This window comes from Neovison vison, chromosome 6 (assembly GCF_020171115.1).
Source record: "Neovison vison isolate M4711 chromosome 6, ASM_NN_V1, whole genome shotgun sequence".
Lineage (NCBI taxonomy): Eukaryota > Metazoa > Chordata > Mammalia > Carnivora > Mustelidae > Neogale > Neogale vison.
In genome coordinates, this window is record NC_058096.1 from 136,882,485 (window position 1) to 136,897,614 (window position 15,130).

General features: G+C 43.5%; 1 protein-coding gene across 2 annotated transcripts; it reads left to right on the top strand.

Moving 5' to 3' along the window:
* The first annotated feature begins 687 nt into the window (after positions 1 to 687).
* ZNF620 (zinc finger protein 620) lies at positions 688 to 14,563 on the top strand. 2 transcript variants are annotated; one of them, XM_044252427.1, is made up of 4 exons: positions 688 to 1,066; positions 9,078 to 9,204; positions 9,690 to 9,803; positions 12,053 to 14,563. In XM_044252427.1, exons 1-4 carry the CDS (start codon positions 1,043 to 1,045, stop codon positions 13,045 to 13,047), a joined length of 1,260 nt encoding a protein of 419 aa, XP_044108362.1. In that variant the 5' UTR covers positions 688 to 1,042; the 3' UTR covers positions 13,048 to 14,563. The 2 variants fall into 2 exon arrangements, with proteins under 2 accessions (XP_044108362.1, XP_044108363.1); XM_044252428.1 differs by lacking the exon at positions 9,690 to 9,803.
* The last annotated feature ends 567 nt before the right edge of the window (positions 14,564 to 15,130 follow it).

A 15,130-nucleotide genomic window follows, 5' to 3' on the forward strand; every position in this document is an offset into this window, starting at 1 on the left:
GGGTGGCTCAGTGGGTTAAGCCTCTGCCTTCAGCTCACGTCATGATCTCAGAGTTCTGGGATGGAGCCCGGCATCGGGCTCTCTGCTCAGCGGGGAACCTGCTTCTCCCTCTCTCTCTGCCTACTTGTGATCTCTCTCTCTCTCTGTCAAATAAATAAATAAAATCTTTAAAAAAGAAAACAACCCGCAAGCATTTACTGTGCGCCAGGCACTACTGTAAGTACTTTGCTAATCCATTAGCTAATTATTAAACCTCAACAGTCCTTTGCGGTTGGTATCACTATTGTGTGAGCTGCTGCTCACACAGCTAAGACCTCCTACAGCCAGGTTTCCGGAGCTATGTAGTCCATGCTCTCCACTAATGCACCGTTGGCTGTTCAAATATTGGGCCTCGCATACTTCGCCCACTGCAGCGCCGCCCCAGAACCTAGCTGGGCAGCTTCAGGACCTGAAGAGCAGCCAGGAGTTACAAACGCCAGGGAAGCCTGGCTGAATCTCGGGATTGCAACCGTTCCGCGGTCTGAGGGGGCCAGACCATGTCCCCGGGAGGAGCTACCGAGAGAGGGCGCTGCAGGACCCGAGCCTGGACCCCGCAACTCTGGCTCTCAGTCTCAGAGGGAAGGAACAGCGGCTGTAGCCGCTCGGCTGGGGAACCACAGAGACGCGCACGTTTTCACGTTCCTAGAGAGGAGGGGAAACGGCTCTACGTGTTTCCGGCGGAGCGGGTCCTAAGCTTTCCCGGGAGCGTAGGTTCGAAGCCTTCCCACGCGTTCCCTGTATCTGAGGCGTTCGGCGGTAGCGGTCTTGGGCTCCCGGTCCGGCTAACGGGGCTGCATCCCCACGGCGTTCTCCAGCACCCGGTTCCCCAGTCCCTGTGGCTCTGGGCTGAGGGGGTCCTGAAACAGAGGGGGCCCCCGGCGGAAGACGGCATTTGAGGGGTGCACGACAGCAGCAGCAGCAGCAGCCCTACTCGTGCCTCTTAACTTTCTCTTCAGCCTCACCTCGAACCCCGAAGGCGCTGTGTGAAGTGGGGACCCCAGCCATGCTCCAGATCACGTGGCGCCAGGTGAGCGAGCATCCTCTCTGCCTCCGTCGTCCCCTTACCGGCCCTCCCACCCTTAGATGTCAGGTGAGAGCAGATGTCAGTCCGCATCTGGAGCCTGAGTTGTCCAGGTCTTACGGGACTCGGGTCCTTGGACTCAGCGTCGGTGGAAACGAGACTGGAGCCCACATTAAAGTCACAAGAAAGGCTTTATTGGGGCTTAAGCTCGAGCACAGGGGAGCAGCACAAAGAATCCTCAGGTTGACTCCGAGGAGAGGTCAAGGAGAATTTTTTTTTTTTAACCCAACTATTTTTTTTTTTTTAAGATTTTATTTGTTTGACAGAGTTCACAAGTAGGCAGAGAGGCAGGCGAGGGGGGCGGTGGGAAGCAGGCCCCCGCTGAGCAGAGAGCCCGTTGCGGGGCTCGATTCCAGGACCCTGGGACCGTGACCTGAGGCGAAGGCAGAAGCTTTAACCCACTGAGTCACCCAGGCGCCCTTCAAGGGGAATTTTTAGTAAGCTACTTAGGTAGGAAGATTGTGCCGTCTAAGCAAGTAGAACCGGGCATTTATTAGCACCTACACACTTAAAGGTCATGTTTCTTCATGCATCGCTTGCGTCATGAGCTTGTTAAATCTCCACCCCTGGGTATGAGTTTTAGTATTATAATGAGGGAAGAGTCGTGAAAGTTCAGCACGCTTGTGGATCTTGGAGGAGACTGGTTTGGACCGGTCGGGGCTTGCTGCTTAGCGGATGCTTTGCTCTGAAAGCGGTGATCATAGCCAGTAGGGAGTTGTGCTAGAAAAGCATTAACAGCCGGCGGGCCCGGGGAGGTGCACGGCAACTCATTCCCTAGGTTCCCGTTTGACAGGCTTGTGGCTTTCATTGTGCGGCTGTCACTATCAGCGTGTTCCGGCAGAGGAGGTGGAGTTGAGAGGGATGGAGAGATCAGAATGCCCAAACTAAGACATAATCAGGATGGAAAGGCAAGTGTGGGGGGTTGATTGGGATAGATTTGCAGTGGAGGCTGAAAAGTAGAAATCCGCATCATTGCATATTGTGAAGACCCTTTTCACCTCTGTTCACAAGAGTGTTCTCTTCCCTTGGACAAAGTAATTCTAGTTTTTGTTGTTGTTGTGTTTGTTTTTGTTTTGATAGATTCCATTGGATTTTTACGTAGACATGCCATCTACAAATAAAGACGGTTTTACTTTTTTCTTTCCTGTCTGGATACCTTTTCTTTCTTTTTCTGGCCTAACTTCACTGGCATTTAATGTTGAGTACAGGTGGTGAGGGCAGATATCCTTGTCTTATTTGTGATCTCAAGTGAAAGCATTCAATATTTCTCAGTTAAAGCCGACATAGGTTTTGTTTTGTTTTGTAAATGCCCCATATTACATTGATCATGTTCTGTGCCTTGCTTGCTGAGAATTTTTATCAAGAACGGGTGCTGGATTTTGACAAATGCTTTTTCTTTTCTTTTCTTTTTCTGTTGTGTTATGTTAGTTACCATAAAATACATCCTTAGTTTTTGATGCAATGTTCCAAGATTGTTTATGCACCACACCCAGTGCTCCATGCAGTATGTGTCCTCCCTAATACCCACCACCAGGCTCACCCATTCCCCCCACCCACCTCCCCTCCTAAACCCTCAGTTTGTTTCTCGGAGCCCACAGTATGTCATGGTTCATCTCCCCCTCCGATTTCCACCTCACCCTTCATTTTTCTTTTCCTTCTAATGTCCTCCATGCTATTCCTTACGTTCCACAAGTGAAACCCTATGATAATTGACTATCTCTGCTTGACTTATTTTGCTTAGCATAATCTCTTCCAGTCCTGTCCATGTTGATACAAAATTTGGAAATTCATCCTTTCTGATGACTGAGTAAAATTCCATTGTGTATATGAACCAACCACATTTTCTTTATCCATTACTCTGTTGAAGGGCATCTTGGCTCCTTCCACAGTTTGACTATTGTGGACATTGCTGCTATGAACATAGGGGTACATATGGCTCTTTTCACTATATCTGTGTCTTTGGGGTAAATACCAAGAGTGCAATTGCAGGGTGACAAATGCTTTTTTTTCTATGTTGTTTTAGAGGACTTTATGGTTTTTCTATTTTAATTTCTTAATATGGTGAATTACATTAATTTTTCAAATGTTAACCAACTTTGCATTCCTTAAATAAAAACCATTTGGTCATTTGTATTATTCTTTTACTGTATTTTGGATTCTCTTTTGTTAAAATTTTGTTTAGAATTTTTGCACTATGTAAGGGGTATCGATCTGCAGTTTTCTTGTCGTGACTGTCCATTGATTAAATAAGTTGGAAAGTATTCTGCCCTCTTGAGTATTTTGGAAGAATTTGTGTAGAAGTATTTGGTAGAATTTCTTCCTTAAATATTTGGTAGAATTCACCAGTGAAACCACTTAGGTGTGGAGTTTTCTTTCTAATAACTTTTATTAATTAATTAATTTATTTATTAAAGATTTTATTTATTTATTTGACAGAGAAAGATCACAAGTAGGTAGAGAGGCAGGCAAAGAGAGAGAGAGAGATGGAAACAGGCTCCCTGTGAAACAGAGCAGAGAACCTTACGCGGGACTCCATCCCAGAACCCTGAGATCATGACCTGAGCCGAAAGCTGAGGCTTAACCCACTGAGCCACCCAGGCACCCATAACTTTTATTTTTTATTTTTATTTTTTTTAAGATTTTATTTTTATTTATTTGACAGATAGATCACAAGTAGGCAGAGGCAGGCAGAGAGCGAGAGGGGGAAGCAGGCTCCCCACCTAGCAGAGAGCCCAATACCGGGCCAGATCCCAGGACCCTGGGATTATGACCTGAGCCCAAGGCAGGGTCTTTAACCCACGGAGACACCCAGGCGCCCCTGTGATAACTTTTAGAAGGCAGTTTCAGTTCTTCTCCTTAATGAGTGTTGTTAATTTGTCTTTTTGAAGAAATTTGTCAATTTTTATCTAAGCTATAGACATTAATGGCATAAAGTTGTTAATAATATTTTCTTATCCTTTTATTATTTGCAGTTTTTTTGAACTAATATTGCTGATTTATTTTTTCTCTTTTATTTCTGATTAATCCAACCAGAGATTTATAAGTTGCATTGATCTTCACAAAATACCAGTTTTTTTTTGTTTTTTTTTTAAAGATTTTTTATTTATTTTATTTGACAGACAGAGATCACAAGTAGACAGAGAGGCAGGCAGAGAGAGAGGGAGGAGGAAGCAGGCTCCTTGCTGAGCAGAGAACCCGATGCGGGGCTCGATCCCAGGACCCTGGGATCATGACCTGGGCCGAAGGCAGAGGCTTTAACCCACTGAGCCACCCAGGCGCCCCCACAAAATACCAGTTTTTGCTTTTGCTGACTTTTTATTGTTTTTTGTCAGTTTTATGTTGGATCTCCACTTGGATCTTTATTTTGTTTGTTCTGCATAGTTTGTGTTAAATTTGCTGTTTTTATAGATTCTAAAGGTGAATCTGAGGTCAGTGATTCAAGAACTTCTCTCCTTTTTAAATTTTGTAACACGGGCATTTAATATTATAAATGTCCTCCTAAGTACTGCTTTAGCGCATCCCTCATTTTGGTACATTGTGTTTTCATTTTCCTTGAGTTCAAAACACTTTCTGCATTCTTTTATGTTTTATTCTTTGATCTGTGTGTTATTTAGAAGGGTGTTACTTAGTTCATAAATATTTGGGAATGTTCCATGTGTCTATCTGTTACTTCTAATTTTTTTTTTTTAAGATGTTTATTTATTATTTATTTATTTGACAGACAGATCACAAGTAGTCAGAGAGGCAGGCAGAGAGAGAGGAGGAAGCAGGTACCCGCTGAGCAGAGAGCCAGATGCAGGGCTCCATCCCAGGACCCTGAGACTATGACCTGAGCCAAAGGCAGAGGCTTAACCCACTGAGCCACCCAGGTGCCCCTGTTACTTTTAATTTAATTCTGTTGTGGTTAGTGAACATTCTTTGCATGACTTGATTTCTTTTTCTTTTATGGTCCAGAATATGGTCTACTTTACAAAATGTTTCTTGGATACCTGAGAAGATAGTATTCTGCTATTTTGGGGTGGAGTGTTTTGTAAATGTCCATTAAGTCAGGTTGGGTAATATATTATTTATGTTTGCTAAATCCTTGTTGAGAAGGGTTATTGAAATTTCCATCTATAATTAGGGATTTCTCTATTTCTCTTGCAGTTTTTTCAGTTTGCTTTATGTGTTTTGAAGCTTTGTTACTAACTGCATAAACATATAGAATTGTTATGTCTTCATGATGACCTAATCCCTTTATGGTCATAAATGACTTTCTTTATCTCTTAATATTCTTTGCTCTGGGGCACCTGGGTGGCTTAGTGGGGTAAGCCTCTGACTTCGGCTTAGGTCATGATCTCGGTTTCCTGGGACCTAGCTCTGTGTTGGGCTCTGAGCTCAGAGGGGAGTCTGCTTGAGGATTCTCTCCCTTTCTCCTCCCCAAAATAAATTAATTAATCTTTAAAAAAATATTATTTGCTCTGAAAAATACATTGCCTTAAGTCAATAGAGCCACTCCCAGCTTTTTTGGATCAGTATATATATGTTTTACATCTTTTTGCTTTTAACTTATTCTTGTCTTTACATGTAATATTCATTTCTTGAAGGCAGCACATAGTAGGCCCTTTTTAGAATATCTAATCTGATAGTGTTTACTGGTTAGGATGTTTAGATTATGTATATTTGGCATAATTATTGGTATGGTTAGATTTAAATCTGTCATTTTCCTAATTGTTTTCTAGTTGTCCTGTCTGTTCTTTATTCCCTTTTCTCTTGATTTTCTACCTTCTTTAGGATTAATAGTGTGTTTTACTCCATGTTTTCCTCTTTATTGGCTACATATAAACTATAACTGTGTTGCTATTTTAGAAATTGCTGTAGGGTTTGTAGTATGCATCTTTAGTTTATCATAGTCTACCTTCAATTACTTGTCCTTTAGGCTTTTTGAGGTTCTCTCACTACTTCCTGATGGCTCTGTTCTTTCTGCCTTCAATCTTTTTCTGTTTCCTTTTTGGTTATTTTTTATTGCTATGCCTTCAAGTTCACAAGTTTTTTGTTCGTTTTTTTTTTCTTCTTCAGTGTCGAATTTGCTGTCAATCCCATGAATTGTATTTTTCATCTCACACATAGCAGTTTTCATATGTAGAAGTTTGATTTGGGTCTTTAAAAAAGTATATCTTTGGGGTGCCTGTGTGGCTCAGGTGGTTAAGTGTCAGACTCTTGATTTCTGCTCAGGTTGTGATCTCAAGATGGTGAGATCCAGCTGCATCAAGATCGAGCCAAGTGTAGGGCTCCATGCTCAAAGGGGAGTCTGCTTGAATGAAATTCTCTTCTTCTCCCTCTGCCCCTCTCCCCCAGCTCACGCGTGCATGCTCTCTCTCTCAAATAAATCTTTACATGCATATTTCTTTATAAATATGATATAAAGAAATATGTATGTAAAGATATACATACATACATATATATACATACAACTTGTTTCTGTTTCACTTTGAATATTTGGAATACATTTATAATAACTGCTTTAATGTCCATCTCTCTAATGCTAACATTTATCAGTTCTGGGTTGATTTTGATTGCCTGGTCTTGTTAGGTCACCTATTTCTGCCTCTTTGAATGCCTAGTAACCTATGATTGAATGCCAGATATTGTAACTTTTATCTTGTTTGATTCTAGTTTTTTTTTAGTCCCCAAAATAGTTTCTTTAAAAAAATCTTTTTTTAAGATTTTATTTTTAAGTAATTCCTATATCTAACCTATATCCAACATGGGGCTTGAACTTAAAACCTTGAGATCAAGAGTCGCATAGCATACACTGAGCCAGCCAGGCGCCCCTTCCCAAAACATTCTTCAGTCTTTTCTGGAATCAGGTTCAGTTACTTGGAAACCGTTTGGTTCTTCCTGGTTCTGATATTTATTATTTGCTAGTAGAATCTGGAAAGTAGAATTCTCGTCAGCCTAGGAGTAATTATTCTCCACTACTGAGGCAAGAGTTTCCCGAGAACTCTATCTAGTGGCCTATGAATTATGAAAGTTTCCAATGTGGATAGTGGAAGTAGGCACTGTTAATGGCCCTGTGTGAATGCCAGGCATTGTGTCCTTCAGTCCTTTCAAATGATCCTTTCTCTGGCTTTGAGTAGTTTCCACACACCTGTGCCCACTCGAGTGAACCCTCTGCAGATAATTGTTTTTTTTTTTTCTCTCTGTGCAGCTCTCTTCTCTATGGTATTCTGTCTCTAAACTCCACTGTCTTGGTCTCCTTAGAAGCTACCAGGGAATCTGCTCAGCTTTGCCTCGTTTCCTCCTCCCTGTGTTGCAGCCCGGAAACTCATAGTAGTAAGCATGGCAACTCACAGGGCTCACCTTGTCATTTCCTGTCCCTCTGGGATTGTTATCCTCCATTGCTGTCACCTAGTATCTGATAACTTGTTTTGTGTAATTTGTCTTGTTTTGGTTTAGGCAGGATAAACCCAGTTGCTTTGACTCCATTTGAATGAAAAACAGAGGTTTTCACTCAGCATTTTTATTTTTTATTTTTTAAAATTCATTCATTTGAGAGAGAGAGATTGAGAGAAGGGGAGAGGGGGAGAAAGAATCCCAGGCAGACTCCACACCGAGTGTGGAACCTGATGCAGGGCCCATCTCATGAAGCTGAGATCACAATCTGAGCAGAAATCAAGAGTCTGAGGCTTAACTGACTGAGCCACCCAGGGGCTCCTTCGCTCAGCGCTTTTAAAAACATTTCCCCTTTACTTTTGCCATATTGTCTGTTGCCATCTTTACTCCACAGTCTTTGTGTATGTATGTGTATTTCCTGCTCTGAAGTCCTTTAGGATTTTTTTTTTTTAAGATTTTATTTATCCATTTGAGAGAGAATGAGAGAAGCATGAAGGGGGAGAAGGTCAGAGGGAGAAGCCGACTCCCCGTGGATGTGGGAGCCCCATACCAGACTCGATTCCAGGACTCTGGGATCATGACCTGAGCGAAGGCAGTTGCTTAACCAACTGAGCCACCCAGGCACCCAGGATTTATTTATTTTTTTTTTCTATGTTTTCATTTTTCTGAGACTTCTCAATGATCTTGTGTAGGTATTTTTCATTTACTACTCTGAGTACTTGTCAGTCCTCTCTCCTCCCTGGTGCTTTTAAACAGATAGAATTACCAAGTTTTAAAAATCAGAGCACAGGGCGCCTGGGTGGCTCAGTGGGTTAAGCTCTGCCTTCGGCTTAGGTCATGACCTCAGGGTTCTGGGATCGAGCCCTACATTGGGCTCTCTGCTTGACAGGGAGCCTGCTTCCCCTTTTCTTTCTTCCCCCTGTCTCTCTACCTACTTGTGATCTCTCTCTCTATCAAATAAATAAATAAAATCTTAAAAAAAAAAAAAAAGCAGAGCACACTTAAAAAAAATCCTAAGCTCATTCTTGGTTTTGTATGATGATCAGCCTCCTTTTTGTTTGCTTCCCCCTCTGCCAGCAGTTAACATTCAGCTTTCTCTGCTCTTCTAATTCAGTACATTCATCCTTTCTGTCTTCTAAAATTCTGTTAACATCCTTGGTCTGCTCAGACTCTTCTCCTTGTGGGCCATTATATTACTGTCACTTTAGTGGGATTAGGGAGGGAGTGGAGATCAGTACAAAAGTGCTGTGGGCTGTGTTTATACAGATGTTCTCTGTGCATGTGCACACAAAACCCTTGGAAAGGAGCCAGAGGGACAGACACATAGAGCAGGGCCTGGCAGAGTCAACACAGAGGTCAGCAGGGGAAGGAGGGGCTGTTTGTGGGGATGATCACACGGAGGTACAGTGGGTCTTGGACTCTCCTGTTGATGAGGGTGATGCCAGCTGAGGGCTGGCCCCCACGGGGGTTAGAGGGCACTGGAGAACTGTCCTTGGCAATACCACCACATCCAGTAGATCTCTGCCCCAATACTTAGGCTCCTCTGCCTTCACACAGTTTGAGCAGGAACCTGTTGTTTCAGGAGCCAGTGACCTTTGAGGACGTGGCTGTGTACTTCACCCAGAATGAATGGGTTATCCTGGACCCTTCACAGAGGGCCCTGTACCGAGAGGTGATGCTGGAGAATTATGCAAATGTGGCTTCCCTGGGTAAGGACTCTCTTTTCCCTGCTGTTGTCTTTCTCTGCCTTTCTTGCATCCTGGCTGCTTCTTTTAGACATCGTGTCCTCTCTGATAACCCTCATGAGAAGTTGCTCCAAAGGCTGAGCTTCTCAGAGGCTACTGGTTGGGGAGAGTTTCAGGTTCCCTGGTTTTGAAACCTGCTGTCCCCCTGGCCCTGGGAGGGACTCTGCCCCATGCATGGAGAGAAAGGAAGAGCTCTTGGGAGCCCAGCAGAGCCCTTTGTCTCTGTCTTCCAAGTTCTCTGAAGAAGATCTGGGACTCACTTGTGTGAATGGGGGGTTATTCCAGGACTCTGCCCCCATTTGTGGGAATTTTCTTTCTTTTAAGATAGCGCAGGCTAACTTCTCTTCATTTCCCTCCCTGACTCAGTGAAGAAAAATAAAGACAGTCAAGAGGGGACCTTGCTTCCTGATTCCCTTTACTTTTTGTTCCTGTTTCTTTCTCCTGGGCAGCTTTTCTATTCACCAGACCTGTTCTGGTCTCCCAGCTAGAGCGAGGGGAGCTGCCATGGGGCCTGGAACCCTGGGAGCCTGCGGACAGGGAAGCTCTCAGAGGCATCTGTCCAGGTGAGCATGAGAACCTACCAGCTGCCTTTTTTGCTTAGCCTGCTTTCCTATATTCACATTTGAATATGTGTGAGACTTCTTTCTTCTGGAATCATTATATGTGATTCTGTGTTCATGGTAGTAGCCTCCCTCAAATGAGGAAGGGCCAGTCTCTTCCAGGGAAAGTATGGCTGCAAGATTTTTCTGCATGTTCACCTTTGCCTTTCCACCTCTCCACCTGCTAAGGGACACCATGTGACTGAGCGGGCAGCTCTTGAGGCATGAGGGCTCTTTTGAAACCTGTCTTGTGGAAAGTTTATTTTTCCACCAGTTTGTGTTACAGAGATGAGGATGTCAACCACCTTAGAAGGAAAATAGGCTTCTGGGGCCTATTTGGCCATCCACATATTCACAGCATACATTCTTTCTTTCTTTTTTTTTTAAGATTTTATTTGTTTATTTGATTGACAAAGATAGCAGGTAGGCAGAGAAGCAGGCAGAGAGAGAGGAGAAAGCAGGCTCCCCGCTGAGCAGAAGCCTGATGGGGGGCTCGATCCCAGGACCCTGGGATCATGACCTGAGCTGAAGGCAGAGGCTTTAACCCAGTGAGCCACCCAGGTGCCCCCAGTACATTATTTCTATGGGAACATTTTTTTTTTTAAAGTAAACTCTACCCCTTGTATGGGGCTCAAACTCACAATCCTGAGATCAAGAGTTGCATATTGTACTGACTGAGCCAGCTGAACTCCTTTCTCTGGGAAACTGAATTATGAGTTCCCAAACACTGACTTAAATTTAAAAAAAAAAAAAAAATTTACAATTGAAAAAATTATTTAAAAATAAAAAATTCTTTTTCACAATGGAAATTTTCCCACATACGCAGACACCAGCACAGCACACCCCGTGATTCCTTTGCCTCAACACCCACCTGAAGCCTGTCATTTTCCCCTACAGACTCTTAAAAAAAAATTTGATTTTAACAGCTGAGCTTTTGAAACAAAACTTGCTATATGGGAAAGGTGAATGGCTTCCTCATTTTGATTGATATGCGAATGAAAAATAACAACACGGTGTACTTTTTCCTGCCTTTATTACTTTTTTTCACCCCTGCTCTACCTGTAAAATTTCATGTGCTCTTCAGGCTCTTCACAGAGAATGTCCATAAGTAATGCATAACTCCCTCCCTCCCAGGACTTCAGGTTATCTGTGTAAAAAGCATTTTTAAACAGTTCGCTTGTAAACACACGTTTTCCCTGGCCCAGTGCTGAAGATTATATTAGCCTGCAAAAGGCCTTAATAGGAGAGGGAAAATTGCCTTTGGTCTTCTCTGTTTCACATTCTCACTATCATAGTAAACTATACACAGCTTGTACAGTACTGTAGGAAAAGCACCAGAGTTATTACCAGATCCTCCCTAAGGCTTACGTCTGTTCTTGGAAGGGTTCCTCACATGTGCAGTGCATGCTATTTTGTCTTAGTTTTTTAAAGACTTTATTTATTTATTTGACAGAGAGAGGGAGAGTGCACAAGCAGAGAGGGGAAGTAGCAGACAGAGGGTGAGGGAGAGAGGGAGAAAAAGTCTCTCCGCTGAGCAGAGAGCCCAATGTGGGACTCAATACCAGGAGCCAAAGGCAGACACTTAATGACTGAGCTGCCCAGGGACCCTTGCTCTTTTATTTTAGAAGCCAGCCTCAGTGTCTTCCCCTTTCCTTCCAGCTATGGTGTGTTAGCCCACCATAGTTCCCTTAGCCACAGCATAGGAGGCTGCCACTTTACTGGTGTCAGCCTGGTGACAGAGACCATTCTCTTTTCAAAGATTATGACATGGATAATGTTGTAAAAAATAAGCAGCTTTTAAGGAATCAGTTGTGGGACCCTTTGTAGTTTGAGCTGCTTGACCTGCCCCTTCTTCAATCTGGTGGTCTTCCTCTGACCCTGGGGTCTCTATTCATCACTTGTCCATACATTCTTATCCCACCCATTCACTCAGGAGAAAGTGGTTGGTCTTCCCATCCTAGTAGGTAACAGTCTTTGCTGTTTTCCAGTCTTTACACTCTTACAAGGCCACTCTCCTGGCCTTGCTTGCCTTCCACCCATGGTATCTTTCACTTGTGGGGCTCTGCTGTATGGTGGTCTTTGGTAGCCATTTTGTGTACCTGTAGGAAAATAGTCACATAGAGCAGATGAGAACAACTTGATCCTTTTTCCCCTTCAGCACTGTTAGAGGCTAACACTTGTGTTGGTTTTTTTTTTCCCCCACATGATGTCAGGAGGTGAGGCCAGAGCTGAGAAGGAAGAATCAACTCCAAAGGAACACATTTCTAAAGAAATAGAGTCCCACAGACTGACATTAGGAGGGCTGCCAGGGAATGTTCCCCAGCGCCTGGACTTTGGGAGCAGCCTAGAGCAGCAGCATGGTCGCTGGATAGCTAAGAAGACCATGTCAAAGAGGAGAGATTCCACAGCTGGGCCAACCAACCATCTCAACGACTGCACTGTCGGGAGTGGGGAGCACTGTGAGAAATCTGGGGAAAACATTAATGTTAGCACACAACTCATGGATCAGACAGTTCCTAGTGGTCAGGTATCATATGAATGTAGAAAATGTGGCAGATATTTTAGTCGAATGGCAGATTTTCAGGGATGTCACACTGGTGAAAGGTCTTTCAAATGCAAAGAATGTGGAAAAGCCTTCAGATACAACTCATTACTTATTCGACATCAGGTAATTCACACTGGAAAGAAACCATTTAAATGTAAAGAATGTGGAAAAGGTTTAAGTTCAGACACGGCCTTGATTCAGCATCAGAGAATCCACACTGGAGAGAAGCCCTATGAATGTAAGGAGTGCGGCAAGGCCTTCATTAGCAGTTCTGTTTTCCTCCAGCACCAGAGGTTCCACACTGGGGAGAAACTCTATGAATGTAATGAATGTTGGAAGACTTTCAGTTGTAGCTCAAGCTTTATCGTCCATCAACGAGTGCACACTGGGGAGAAACACTATGAATGTAAAGAGTGCGGGAAACGGCTAAGCTCCCCCACAGCCTTGACTCAGCATCAGCGCATTCACACAGGGGAGAAACCTTTTGAATGTAAGGAGTGTGGGAAGGCCTTTAGTCAGAAAATCACCCTCGTCCAGCATGAGCGAGTTCACACCGGTGAGAAACCATACGAGTGTGAGGTGTGTGGGAAAACCTTCAGCTGGTGTGGGCGATTTACTCTGCATCGGAAACTACACACACAGAAGATACCTGTGCAAGAGTAAGGTGGTCTGCAGCTGGGCGTGCTATGCCCCTTTGTTTCTCCCCTTTTGTGTTCTTCACTAGCGCGCTCTTTACAGTTAGAAAAGAAGAAACAAACACCCAAACTCAAATGTACAGAGAAATGTAACTGGCTGTGACTCTGGATTTTGTGGTGTCCCTGAGTGCCCCTCAGGACGGATGAGGGATGGGTGGGAGGACCTACATCAGAGAACACCACTGTGAATTACCAAAAATCCAGGCTTTAAGAGGAGATCTTAAAAAAGTTCTAGAGAAAACAAAAGTTCAGGAATAAGAATGCACTGGATTTCATAACAGCAGTCTTGAAAGTTAGAGGACAGTGGTATATTCCTGCAAAATTCTAAGGGAAAATAAGTTCACCCAGTATTCAGTACCCTCAAATGTGAATTGAGTATAAACTTTTAGATTTTGAACCTTTGTCTCCCATGCATCCATTCTCAGGTGTGCAATACTACACAAGGGATCAACCAGAAAAGAAAAAGATAACGTGGACACCCTATCACAGTCTATATTAGGAGTCTCCTAAACTCAGAAACGGAGGGCCCTTATCCCTGTGGAGCCATCTGTATTTTGGAGAATATTCCTAGTAGGCTACAGGTTTTCAGAGACCTACCTCAGGTGCAGTGCCCACCCACACCGCTTACTCTATAGTCACTTCTCAATGCTCGGTTGTAGTCTGTGCTTCGCAAAAGTTGAGGTATATATACCCTTTGAGTCAAATGCAAGGCCCTATTTATCAAAAACTCATCCATCTCACTGCTCTTCCAAGTGACCTCACAGCAGGAAGCGTTTCCTTGCAACTTCACTTAGTTCTGTCTGTCACAGAAGAAGCCTCGGTTATTTTCTGTTACCAGTGGAGATGAGGGGAGATATAAATGTGTTCCGTTTTAGCATCCCTCTTTTGCAAGCTGCTTGACTTTGCCCACTGCAGGACGCAGAGTAGTGGATAACAATACAGAGCCAGGGTGAGCCTAGGTGTGTCACCTTGGTTAAGTTACAGACACTACTAATTTCCTTATTTGTGAAATCTGGATGATGGTCTACCTCATATGTTTGTGTTGAGGATTAACTGCATTAATACATGCAGGAGTGCTTAGAACAATGACTAGAACCTGGTAAACAATATTGTTATTTATTATAATGCCATTGCTAAGTGATGACTTAATGTATATACCAGTGAAACAGTCACCACAGTCAAGATAATAAGCAGAGCCATAACCCCCCCCCAAAAATTACTTATGCCCCTTGGTAATCCCTCTCATAGCTTTTCACAGTAAGTACTGATCTGCTGTCACATTGGATGAGTTTTGCTTTTCTAGGATTTTATAAAAATACTGTATTTTGTGTACTCTTTTTTTTTTTTTTTTTGGTCTGGTATCTTTCAGCATAAATTATTTTGAGATTTATATAACATATTCATTATATATCAGTGGTTCTTTTTGGGGAGGGGTGGCTGAACAGTATTCCACTATGGAAATAAAATTTGTTCATTCATCTCCTGATGGCCATTTGGGTGGTTTCCAGTTTTTGGTTATTACGAATAAAGCTGCTATGGATATTTGTGTTTAAGTCTTTGTAATGGTGTATACTTTTGTTTGTCCTGGGTAAATAAGGAATGGAATGCCTGTGTCATAAGGTAGGTACATATTTACATTTTTAAAAAAGATTTTATTCAAAGAGGGAGAGAGGGCATATGCCTGCATAGGAGCAGGGTGGGAGGTTGGGGAAGGAGAAGCAGACTCCCTGCAGATCAGGGAGCCTGGACGCCCCAACATGGGGTTCGATCCCAGAACCCTGAGATCATTACCTGAGCCAAAGTCAGATGCTTAACTTATTGAGCCATCCAGGTGCGTGCCTCAGTATATATTTACATTTTTAAGAATCTTCAAAACTGGGGCGCCTGGGTGGCTCAGTGGGTTAAGCCGCTGCCTTCGGCTCGGGTCATGATCTCAGGGTCCTGGGATCGAGTCCCGCATCGGGCTCTCTGCTCAGCGGGGAGCCTGCTTCCCTCTCTCTCTCTCTGCCTGCCTCTCCATCTACTTGTGATTTCTCTCTGTCAAATAAATA